At 39.3% G+C, this 13,443-nt stretch overlaps 1 protein-coding gene across 1 annotated transcript in view; it reads left to right on the top strand.

Moving 5' to 3' along the window:
* PKHD1 (PKHD1 ciliary IPT domain containing fibrocystin/polyductin) overlaps positions 1-9,725 on the top strand; it is a 430,010-nt gene extending 420,285 nt beyond the window's left edge. Inside the window, exon 66 of the mRNA XM_065885004.1 lies at positions 9,265-9,725. Within this exon, the coding sequence (XP_065741076.1) occupies positions 9,265-9,725 (461 nt within the window). The remainder of the gene's footprint in view (positions 1-9,264) is intronic.
* The last annotated feature ends 3,718 nt before the right edge of the window (positions 9,726-13,443 follow it).

Genomic DNA, 13,443 nt, shown 5'->3' with positions numbered 1-13,443 from the left:
TCTAATCAGTTTAAAGAACTCTGGTGACAGTGTGTATCTGTGTATCAGTTTGTTTGCCTGTTTGGATTTTTTCCCACAGAGTAAATGAGGGGGTTTTTTTTGTTTTTTTTTTTTTTTTAAGTTTCCCATCAAATTAGCCATCCATACTCCATTCACCTCCTGGACCTGCCTCAAAAAGTAGTAGGGAATGTGAGTGGGTGGGGGTGTGAAGGATGAAGATAGAGAGAAGGGGGCAGGAAATCTTTCTAGATTCCATCTAAGACCACTTTGACTTTGGTTTCCAGAAGCTTCTTGTCCATATTATGGCATGCAAATTCAGGACAGGTGTTTGAAAATGGTCCTCTGAACCCAGCTCTGTGAAGAAGGGCATATTCAACTGCATTTTCCAGCAAACAGCAGGAGTGATGCTAATCTTTCCCCTAATCTAATATGGCCATTTACATGAATCTCAGTTTCCCGGCTTAAATTAACTACACTGCACAGTCCACAATGCCTGGGTGTTTTATTAAGGGACATTTTTTATGTGGGAGCTTATTAATAAATTATCAGGAATGAAACAAGGGGCAGGGCTCCTGTGGAAGAGTTTAGATTGAAGAGATGGAAGAATGAAAGAGGCCATTTTATTAGGACATCCAAGTTAAAAATAGAAAGATGTGTGATCCAAATCCTCCCCTGGGGATCAGAGCGGATTTGTTTTCTTATCTTCTAAGCTTTGTCCGAATCTTAAGAACATTGTTTCCAAGGGAAGTAACGAGGCATCTCTTGCTTTTCTTTGGAGATTATTACCAGCCACAAAACATCTAATTATTGTTAGCTTTAAATAAATTAGGTTTTATTTTATTATTACCATGGCACTCTAGTTTCCTTTTCCTTCTGTGTTTTTAAACTTGTGGCATTTGCTGATCAAGCGATTGGCCGTCTCTCTCATAAGCACTCTGCAAACACACAGCATCACCATCACATATTTAGCTGGCGGAATCAAGCATTTCGACTGTCCCGTAGATTCAGACTGTAAATTCATCACGTTACGGCTTTTAGCAAAAATTGTATGTACGCAGCAGGGAAGGGAGTAAAGCATGCATCCCCCGTGTTTTACGTTTACCAGGGTTTTTGACATAGGGAGCATCTGAGCTAGCTTTTAACATTCACATCTGCTTTTGTGACTTTGCTACTCAGAAGATTTAATGAATTACCAGCCTCAGTTAAACAGGCAGGAGAATGTGACAGTTAAGAGCGTGAAACTCGGGTGTCAGCAGGACTGGGTTTAATCCTGATTCCCTTGTTGACTTACTTCATGGCCTCCAGCAGGTCCACAGTCCTCTCTGTGCCTTTCGGTTTCCTCATCAGGAAGATTGTCCTGAGAATACTGCCCACACTCAGATGTTGTGATGCTGATTGAGTTAATGTCACTCTAGAGTGCAGAAAGATTCCTGGCGTATTGTATGTGCTGTGTATGTGTTACTTATTGTTGGTCTTTCTCGTTGCTTAGGACTCAACACCCTCCAAGACCTGACTCCACCGTGTCTTCCTCCTCCTGCTCTGGGTTTCATCTTCTTGCCCCGTCCTCACACTCACCTGTTAAAACCTCCTCAAGCTTTTCAACACCAGCTGCTATGCCCTTTTTTTTTCATAAAATCTTCTCTAATCCTCCCCACCTCAATGAAAATGAATATTTTCCTCTTTGGGGTTCCAAAAATACTGAAATCATACCTCCATAGTAGCACTTAATGGTTTTTAGAGTTTGTCACATAAAGATGGCTCTCTGTTCCCACAGGCCAATGGTTCTTAACTGGGGGCAATTTTGTCTCCCAAGTAGGGTGACCAAGTCATCCTGGCTTTCCTAGAACTTTCATAGTTTTAAAAATGAAAGCCTTGTGTCTCAGTAGCTCCCTCAGTCTCAGGCAAATTGGGACATTTGGTCATCCTACCTCCAGCAGATCCTTGCATTGTCTGGAGACATTTTTGTTGTCACAGTTTGGGGGAGGGGGATGCTCCTAGCATCTAGTGAAAAGAGATCACCCCCACCACAAAGATGATCTGGCTCAAGATGTCAGTAATTCCAAGGTTGAGAAATCCTGGCAGAAGCAATTACTTGTCTTTGTAACATTTAGGTGAGAGATTGCTGGAATTACAATGAATGAACTTAAATTTTATCTTCCAATACATATTAAATAAGTATTTATTTATTTCCTGAGTTTTTTGTACCGTATAAGGTCCTCTCTGTATAGTTACAAAGAGATGATATTTGGCTTCCTATCCTTTATGAATTTCTAATATGATTGGGACACAAAGATAATATTTGGGGGAAAATGAAAGAACAATTCCAGGCAATAAACAGTTAAGTGTAAAGCAATCACAACAAACAATATGTATTTGAAGAATTTGAAGAGGGGAGAGAATGCCAAAGGAGAGAAAGAATGCCATTATCCTAAGCTACATGTTTAGTGCTTCCAGCTCCCAAATCATATCACACGGTTTCAAATCCCATTTGCTAAGGGCTTAATTGTGTACTTTGCACAAACTCAGGTTCACAGAAGAGCAGGGAAGCAGCCCTGCTTTGCTCTGCTGAAGCTCAGTTTTGTACCATTCCTTCTCACCTGTTCCCTTATTCCCCTTATTTGGTTAATATCCCCCAAATCTCCCAGGCTAGACACCTCAGAGTTACCTTTAACTGCTAGTCTCCCGTTACCACCCTGCCCCCTTGTTTGCTAGGTTTTATCAATTCCACCTCTGTTGTGTCTTGGTTTTCATCTCCCACCCACTCCATTTCCCAGATATATCTTCAGTTCAGCCTCAGTTAATACACTCCTTATAGATGTTCTTCCTTCACTCTTTCTCTTTTCCCACCAGGACAGTATTCCCTGTACACAGAGAATAAGACTCTCGGTTTCAAGATACCCTTCTATAATGTACCCACAGAGCTAAAGTTTCCATTCTTTCCAATCCCAGATCAAATACTTTTTCTCTTTTTTTCAAAATCTTTTATCTAGAAGGAATAGTCGCCTTCTGTCCACTTTTGTGACACCTCCCTTTTATTCATTTAACACCTTTTATATGTAATATAATTATTTGTTTTTATCTTGTCCAGATTCTTCTGTTTAAGTTCTGTATCTCTTCTAATCCCAGCAGCACATTTACCAGAGGGTGTTAGGACATGAGACCATTGATCACCATTGTTGAGTAAATGATGAAAGTAGAGATGAAATGAGCCTTTCTCCTTTCCCTCTCCCCTTTCCAGAGACCCCTAGATTCCAGCAGTTCCTACAACTGCTGACAAAAAAAGAATGGCTACTCATCTCATCTAAAAGAGATGGAGAAATTTTATCCTGGTTCATAAGATTAACAACAGGACAATGGCCACACATCTTTTGGGTCCTAACAGTGGGCAAAAAGCGACAACTTCCTTCCAGGCGATGCTGTCTGCTGGCCACCTGAGTTTCCTCTCCCAGTTTCCTGGGGACTGCCTTTGTCTTTGCAGGACAGCTACTGCTGGAGATCTCAGTGCTACCTTCTCCAAATCGCACCCTGATCTGTGTCTGGCTACTGGTCACTATTGTGTGTGTGTATGTGAAATACATGCCCCGAATATTGGGAATGAAAGACTGACGTGTGAAAAGGGGCTCCATACCATGCAAGTGTGACCATAAACATTAACTTTGTGGATTTCTTATCTCTACCACGTTTGAATTCTACTGACTGTAGATGCTATGTGTTGTGAATGTAAAATAAAAAAGACTGTCAATTTACCTTTTTGTAAGTACAAATCTATAGGAATGACAGGGAGAGGAGAGGAGAGGGCTGGCCTCAAGATGTCTGGAAACAGTGAAGAGCAAAACAGTTTAGAACAAGAAATTGTCCCAAGTTCCCAAGGAAGTAAAACTATATTTGGAAGTTATTAATAAATAGCATGTCCATTTCATATAATAAAGAGATATGAACATCTCCTAATTTAAAGACATAAATAAAATCTATCACTTACTCCTTAAGGAAACTTTAAAATAAAATAACCAGGAATAAATAAGATGCCTGGTAAATAAGATGGAGCGTTCCAATGCTATTTGCAACCGAGATCCAATATTACCTTTAACAACGGAATATTAGAAGAATTCCTACTTAAATGAGGATAAAACACAGAGCTCATTCTTACCATAATTTTATAACATATATTTTGGAATAGGAAGAAGCAAAGTCAGATATAAAACAAAATTTAGAGGACAATTTTGGAGAAGATATATGATGATTTGCAGATGATTATTTAATGGTAACTTAAAGAGTCAACCACTAACTGCTATAATTTATAAATAACTTGAGTAACTTACTCAAATATAATGTCAGTCTATGCAAAAATCATATTGTATAAGCCAATGGTATACAGTTAGGAAAGACAAAGAAATACACATTAGTGACAAAGAATATGCTGCCTTGGAGAAAAAAATCTAAACAAGAGATATATGGGACTTATATAAAAAATAAACTATATTTTATTGAATAGTTTAAAGAGAAGACTTGAATACATAGGGAATTACAACATGTTTCTAATTAGGTTGACTAATATTGCAAAGACCTCAGTTATTTCTATATTAACTTTGGTTTAACACAGTTCCAATTATTTTACACAAGAGTAGAACAGCATAAGATGATTCTAAAATTCTTCAGAAACTATAGATCAATACTAGAAAACTAATTTTTTACAGGAAATTGTTTTATTTGGCAGTGGGAAAAGGTAGCTCAACCAGAGAGATAATATTTATGTCACTCTTCTTCAGACAATGTGATACTGACACAAGAATATATGAGCACATTATGAGAAATAATCTCAATTAGGTATAGATATAGATATTAGATATAGAAATGTAACATGTGATGGAGATAATAAAAATAAAGGAAAACACAAGCATTAGTCTATAAATGGGGCTATAAATTTGACTATTTAGAACATTTATTAATCTAGATTCACACTTCAAAAAATACACCAAAGTAAACTGTAGATAGATTAATGAGTTAAATTAGGTTTACTAAAACATAGCCATTGCTAGAGTATTACAAACATAATAAAGTGGAGATTACTTATGATATGTGGGATTAAAGGCATTTTTTTCTTTATCTTCTAAAAATTTTCATACTTCCTGATTTGCCATGCATTGCTTATTAAAAATAAATAATAATTTTTCATTTAAAGGAACAAATAATCTAGAAAGGACATTGGTGATAGTATTTATAATATTTATCCATTAATATTAATTAATGCCAATTAATAATGAATAATTTAATGTTATTTATTAATTATGTATATGTCTTCTTCAATATGTGGGCAGGACTGTGCCCTTATTGACAAATGAGAAACCAAAGTGGAGCCCATTCTTTATGCTGGCTGATCAGCCATCCATCTTGCTGCTTTAGATCCTATTTAGGCTTCAAAACAGAGGTCATTATACTGGGTCTTTTGTACTGAATCCAGGTCATCCAACACTAAATGCAGCACATGGAGACTATGCTATGAAAATATAAAGGGTGGGAGTGGGGTGGGGAGAGGGGAGATTCATTGTTAATTATCCCATTGCAAAAGAAACCAATAAGTGAAATAAGTCAGAGAAAGGCAAATACTGTCTTTGATATCACCAATACTGTGATATCACTTATATGTGGAATCTAAAAAATACAACAAACTAGTGAATGAAACAAAAAAGAAGCAGGAAAAAAAAATAAAAAGAAGCCAATGACTACTACCCACACAAACTTTAAAAATCGTAGCTCAGCATATCTCTTGCCCAAGAAAGTTCTGGAAGCCAGAAGAGATCAAGGTTACCTGGAAAAGTTTCACTGACTGTGGATGAACCTGGATGGACCCAAAACCATGGAGTCTTCCTTTTCATAGAGAAAGGATCTGTGTTCCCATATTTTACCCCATTCTTCCTGAAACTTGATCAAACCCACAAACGGGACTCTGAGATAACGTGGAGGAGCAATGTGAAATGCTATCTTTCCATTTTAATGGGGACTCACCAATGAGGTGGAGGTGGAAAGGAGGCATGCCGTTTCATATGATTTGATACTCACTATTCTTCCTTCCCTAAAACCCAAATATTCAGCTGAATGCCTTAGGACACATATCTGCTATAAATTCATTTTTTTAATCTCATTTGTCTGAGATCTAAGCTTCCTGTGGAGGTCCAAGATCAAAGGATCGGATTCCTTCTGATGTCGGTGCTGACATATAATGTGTGCTGACTTAGTTCTGTCTATAACCTCACAGTGGGAAGTGGCCAGCCCCCCTCTGCACCTTTACTCAGTGCACTCTTATTTCAGCTGGGGAGTCTGTCAGCTATGTTGCTGATTGGAGCTGCCATGTAAATAATTCATGGGAGATTTTTAAATGGTTTTGGGCCTGCAGAGGAAAGCTACACTCGTGTTAGTCTTTTATGAATAGACGCAGACCTGAAGAACAAGGGAGAATAGATTTCCAAAGACGGTCTCTCAAAAACAGGATAACAATACCTTCAATGGATTGAAAATAGGTGACTTGCAGTGTTTGATTCCCCTTACATAAGATGGTATTGGTTGTACCAAGGGATAAAAATGCAAAGCCCTTTTTCCTTCTTAAACTTTGCTTCTATCTGACAATTGATTATTCTTATTGTTTGGTTATTTGCTGATCTTGATAAACTATATCTTTTTCTCCTGGTGGGAGCGGTAATTATAGAGATGACACCAAGCTCAATACTTGGCGTAGGATTGGGCTTAACAGAGGGACAAGGTTAACGGCAAAAAAAGTTCCTTCCCGGAAGGAACTCAAAGTCCTAAGAGGAATGTGAGACTATCATACAAGGAAAGGTGTCCAGTAACAGAAAGAGTTGCCCAAGTCAAATGAGAAACTCCAGCCAACAAGTATTGAGGCACAAATCAATGTAGTTTAAGCTGTCAAGGAACAGTTCTGGAAGGATTTGAAGATCCCATAAGTGAGACTAGGATAACCTGAAAGCTCTAAGCAAGAGAATTATCCCATAGTTAGAGGACCATGGCAGATACATGCTAGGCAAAAGGACTGTGGAAGAAGAGAGAGAAGATGTGGATAATGTGGGCCTCGTAGAATATTAACTGACACATCATCAAAACTATATAAACAACATGATTACTTATCTTGTTTTACTGGTACTGCTCCAAATTAACAGTGTGTTATATATATTTTATATATAGAGAGAGTACTCAGATTTATATTATGTTGCTATTACCTTCTTTCTTCCTCACCTCACCTCCCATTCATTTTTGGATTAAATTGAGGTGGGAAATTGTTACCCTTTGCCTCAATACTGTCTCTTACACCATGATATAGACATGATGACTGTCTCCGAACACAAGCCAAGATGGGTCTCAGTAAACTAAGAGAGGATAATAATACACAGGTTCATAAATTAACATCTACTTTGTATTTAAAACTATACATGTACAAAAAGTTCACTGTCAGTCGCTGTTAGATTGAGGAACAGGTCCTGAGAGCAGGGGAGGGGATTAAGGAGAGACGGGTTCAGGAGGGTGGTGTACAAGCACACACACACTTTATTTCTCGTCAAACTTGTTTTTATATATTGCAGTAGACAGTACATGTTTTTGTTAAAATGACCAAACCGAATCATCAGATAGTATTTCCTTAATGTTGAATTTATAGTACAAAACATTCTGTGAACCAGGATATAAACATGCGTGAGAGCAGACTGTGACTACTGAAGCATTCCGAGTGCAAAATATTGTTAGAGAAATCACAAGCAACCTCACGGGCTAAGACTCACATCTTCTCTAATAACTCTTTCGGGTCCTGTCAAGAATTAAACAGGACTTTGCCATGCTTTAAGCTGCAAGGACCGTGTCAACTTGCAGCTGGTTCCCAACAGTTCACATTATGCATTTGGTGGTGAGATATGAGATAAGCAGGGATGGGAAATGTCATGCCCCACTCTCATGCATGTATCCAGCCAGACTTTCTTCTTAACTCCCCACTGCCATCTTAACTTTACATAGTATATTGTGTGGTTCTCACAGTACAGACTCTGGAGCCACAAATCTTGACCTCTGTAATGTAAGTAAGATCTGCCATTCCTTTATATGTTGTCTTAAGAAGTTACTTAATCTCTCTGTATCTCAATGGCTTCCCTTCTAAGAGGGAGATAATGATAGCACTTACTTCACAGAGTGCTGGTAAGGATTAAATTATATATATGTATATATATATATGTGTATGTATATATATATGTGTGTATGTATATATATATATATATAAAAATTGGTGGCCAGCATGTGATAATTGCTATATAAGTGTTACTTTAAATGATTATTATCCTCTCTCTCTTCAAAGAACACATACTGGAATGTATAAGGATGAGTATCATTAACATAGAATAATTTTGAATTTCCTTTAATTTGTTTAAAAACAATAATTTGGGCTTCCCTGGTGGCGCGGTGGTTGAGAGTCCGCCTGCCGATGCAGGGGACACAGGTTCGTGCCCCGGTCCGGGAAGATCCCACATGCCGTGGAGCAATTAGGCCCGTGAGCCACAACTACTGAGCCTGCGCGTCTGGAGCCTGTGCTCCGCAACAAGAGAGGCCGCGATAGTGAGAGGCCCGCGCGCCGCGATGAAGAGTGGCCCCCGCTTGCCACAACTAGAGAAAGCCCTCGCACAGAAACGAAGACCCAACACAGCCAAAAATAAATAAAATAAAAATAAATAAATAAGACCCCAAGATCACTATTTAAAAAATTATATATACACGCTCATATGGATATGTGTTTTTTATATATTTATCTCTGCATATGTTTATATTTTTGTAAAATCAAAAACATTTAAATGATGAATTTGGCTTAAAAGCCAAAAGTATTAATAAGACTTGTTTTTAGAGCTCACATTTCTAAATACAGGTGTGAGTTAACCCACTTGGTAAGGTCTGACTCTGGCCTAATTTTCATATTTAAGCTGCCATGCTTACAATGAAAAATCCTGATTGACTTATTAACATCATAAAAGTTTTTTTCTGGGAAGCTATATTATCAACTTTGTGTTAGTTAATATTAATTATCAGTTGGGCTTAGGATATCGTGTTTTTCTTTTTTTTTTCTGAAAATATGTATTCCCAAAGATATTTGGAAATCGATAAGGTGATATAACTCAATCTTTAATTAGCTGGAGATATCTTTTCAGGAATGCTAAATGTGCCAAATGTGCAATCAGCTGATTGAGGACCAAGTCTATTTCTCCTCCTTCTTTTCTCTCACAGATTTGAGGATGAAGGTCATGCTGGGCAAGCTGAACCAGCTCCCCCATCAGTCACGGAATGGTGTGTCCAGAAGGAAGGTGAGCTGCCGTGCAGTCCAAGAGGAAGGTGGCAGCCGAGAAGAGGCTGAGGCCGCTGTGCCTGCTCCCGGTACTACCAGTGTCACATCACATGGGAACACGTGTGCTTTGGGTTCTCCTGCTCAGCAGCTGTACCTGCAGGAGACTGGGAGCTGGAAGGAGTCCCAGGAGCAGGTGCTCCGATACCAGCTGTCGGGCCAAGATCAGCTGCTGCTGCCCTGCCCAGACCTCAGACGAGAGACGCAGCGATTGCAGGGCCGGAGTCGCCTGGGCAAGGAGCATGTCAGCCTGGGGCTGCCCCAGGAGAAGCCAGCCTCCTGCAGTGCCGCCGAGGCATTCTGCCTCCATTCAGTGTGTCCGGAGGCCGTTCAGGGGCAGCTGTGATCAAGCAGTAGTGAGGGCATTTGAAAGTCATGATGTTCAGAATATATCTGGATCATGGTGAGTAGGGGAGATGAGGCCTGAGCAGTCTGGACACTAAGAAGGGAGAATATGGATTCTGAATTCTCTGTCTTCAACTTTAAAACGGAAGACAGTCATATAAATGAATGTACATTGAAATGGTATCTGATACATCTTTTGTATTTATCACGAATCCTAGTCCAATGTCAGGCAAATAATAGGTTCCCAAATACTAGATAATTTTTTACTTGTTTTTAGCTTAAGCTGGTTATCTTTCTGATTTCCCAATTTTAATAACGGTGTAATGCTGATTTATACCAGTAGGGGGTGGTATTAAGCTTCCTCTAGGATGATCACCCACAAAGCTTTGGGCTTCTCTTATTGAAGGGATCATGAAAAAGTCTGGTCTGCTACAGCTATTTCTGCAGTGTTCAAGCAAAACATTTCTTTTTCCTATGGGAATATTTGAAGGACAGGAGAAGACCCCGCTCCCTGGTCTGTCAGCCTTACCTTCCAACCACCAGGCAACCACCTGGTTTTTCACAAGATGATTTTATTTCATGGCTTGAATTCAATCATTATTAGGAGCCCATACCAAGCTTGCACCTCATGAGTACTGATACATGGAAATTGAGATTTTTTGGGGCTTTGCTGAGATTTTAGTTAAGGACAAAATATAAAAATAGCAAGTTTGGGTAAGGAAATTGTCCATGGACCACAGTTATATTTTTCAATAGTTCTTTCTGTTAATAACTGAGTTAAATTTACAAGTGGAAAAAAACTGTATTGGGAGACTAGAGGTGACCAAGTGGCCAAGTGGATTATCAGCTAACTTAATTATTAGAGAACTAACTGCTTTTTGGAGAAGACAGTGCATGGGAGAGATTACATCATATGCAGCCTCTCTAGGCTGTGTGCTAGGGCTTCAGGTGGAGACCAGAGCAGAGGGTTAGCTATGCTGATAAGTTGAGTAAGGATATGAAAGGCAGTTCCACCCAATTCACACATTTGCGGAGGGCCCATCTGTGTCCAAACTAACATACTTTAAGCAGCCTGTGTCCTTGGCTGTGGATCCAGAAGGTCTTATGCACCAAGGGAGTAAAGCCAAGACCGCAAAGGTGAAGAAAATATCTAGAAAGAACTTGCTCTGAGCTTTTCCCTAAATCGAAACCAGGATTTTCCAATCTCTGAAAGATGAAGGGGCTGTCCTGTGTTTGAATTGGAGCAGAGGAAGGAAACACACTCTTCCATGGCAGAATTTAAACAATGATGTCCTGGAATTAGCCCCGGAGGAGGTATTAATGGCAGAAGGTCATCATCTGAGGGCATCAGCGGGAAGGTATGTCTCACTCTACCATGAGCTGGCAGGGAAGTTCTCAGCCCCTGTGTCCATTCTTTAGGTGTCTCGCAGACATCTCAGATCTTAAAGCTGCCCCTGAAAGGAGGTAGGCAGTCTTCTCTGTGACACTGTGTTGGATTCTCTGGGTCCTCAGAGAGCTGTGATCTTTCACTACAAAAACATTTCAGAAGTTCAGGCTTTTGACGAGTAGAAAACTGCCCACTAAGGGTTTGTCTGTATATTCTCCCTTTCACCATCTCCAATTCCAGCCCAGGTGTCTTTCCTGAGCTCTATATTGTTTATCGAGCTGCCTACTGAGAACTTCCACTAGGTTATCCCACAGCCACTACAATGTTAACAGGGCCTAAAACCTGCTTCTCCTCAGGCTTGCCCTCATACAGTGCATGGCATGACCACATTCAGACTAGAAATCTAGAAGTCACCCACAACTTCTTCTTCTATCTAACCCTTCCCCAAAAGTCAGCTACCAGCTCTTATTTCTACACCTTCTTTACCCTTCTCCCAATCTCTACTATCTTCTTATCCATCCTCCATGTGCTAAACACTGATCTTTTTGGAAGGCAAGTTTGATCCTATGCCTCTGGCTGGGAGCAACCATAATCGACCTATTAATTTTACCCTAGCAAAACCTAGGATCCCTGGGCCCAGAATGGACTCTTTGGGCCTGAACGGCAGCCAGAAATACCCAGAGTAACTTGCAGGGCTCTTGCATGTGTCATGGGATTTCAGAGTCTAGCCAGAATCCCCAGCCCATAGTAAGGCAGTTCTTTTTTTCATTCTCAAAAAATGGGAGAATTGGGTAAATTCTGGAAGCAAAGAGAAGAGTTCTTGGTTCCTTTTTGTCTGGAGATGAACTGATTAAATAAAGCCCCGCTGTAGGTCAACCCTAAACTTACTCAGACCATTAACATAGGGAACCCAGTAAGTGTTTCCCAGCAGTAACAAGCCTTACCCTTTATTCAAATAAGTAATTTTAAAATGTCTTGTTGCTGTGTAATTTCAAAGGACCTCTTCTTGCCTCCCATTTCTGATTTTCTATGTGTGATGAACTCCTTTCCTCCAAGATACTGAACAAACTAAAATTCTAGACAGTTCAAAATTATTTGTAAATATTTATGGATGTTAAAGCTGAGAGGGATGATGGGAGGTAGGGTAGTTTCCACCATCTCTTGAGTTTTGGGGAGTGTGTTCAGGGAAGGTACCAGACTCTGACAGAGCTTCGTGTGTCTCTCAGAGTGAGAGGCTGGGCCAATCTGACCAAGGTTGTGTCCTGAAGCAAACTTGCCCATCTCATTGCCCAAAGAGGCTGCTGAGTACTGAGAGGCTTGAGTACCTCAGGGATGTCCCCTTTCAAGGATTATTCAGTTGAATGGCTCCCTTCCATCTAACAGTCTAACTCCAAAAGTATAAAATTACTATACATTGAAATGTATGCAAACTATATGCAAAAATGAGCATGGGGAAATTGAATGTAAATTACATGCAAATATTAATCAACCAAGCTTCTATAAAATGTCATGTACATGTCAATAACAGTAAAGGATTTTAATTAATTCTGTCATTTAAAATTCATGCATTTGTTCCATATTTTGTTTCCAGAACTTACAATGTATTGTGTCAATTTTGAAAGAGCTATAAGCAGAAGGAATTACTCTGATGAGTGTAGAACTGTTGATTTCAGCGTATACTATATTACTGTGACAAATTACAGTTATATTTGAGAGGCAAATCACATTTCCAGAACTTAATATTTTAAAAAGGGGATAAAACATTTTTTTATAAAATTAAATGAGGTTTAAATGGTTGAATACATAGATTTGGGTGTTTACAAGTATTCTTCTAGCCATTTTTATCTTTAGGCCTCAAAAGACTGGGAATTTCTTTGCTTGGAACAATTCAAAAAAAGAATAGATTCTGCCCATAAATCTGGTCTGTCTTGAGATGGAAGATCTGTTTAACACATTTGTAGGACTTCCTAGAATTTACTAGGATTTGAATTGATTGCTCTATATCATCCTTCATTTCAGTCTCAAAATGACGACTCATTTATTATTATCACTATATCTTTTAACACTTAACATAGGATCGACCCTCTCAGAAGATTGTATCAATAAGTACATATGCAATTGTACTATGCCATTTTATGTAAGGGACTTGAGCATCTGCGAATTTTGGTATCTGCAGGGGCTCCTGAAACAAATCCCCTATGGATACCGAGGGACCACTGACGGTAATACGGTATTGTTAGCAGTTGGCACAATGCTGGATGGTAGACCTTCAGAACTTATCTTGCATAACTGAAACTTTGTGCCTCTTGACCATCACCTCCCCATTGCCCAC

This window comes from Phocoena phocoena, chromosome 10, assembly GCF_963924675.1.
Source record: "Phocoena phocoena chromosome 10, mPhoPho1.1, whole genome shotgun sequence".
NCBI classification, from domain to species: Eukaryota; Metazoa; Chordata; class Mammalia; order Artiodactyla; family Phocoenidae; genus Phocoena; species Phocoena phocoena.
The sequence above is the reverse complement of the archived record's forward strand: the minus strand, read 5'-3'. Positions and strand labels throughout refer to the sequence as shown.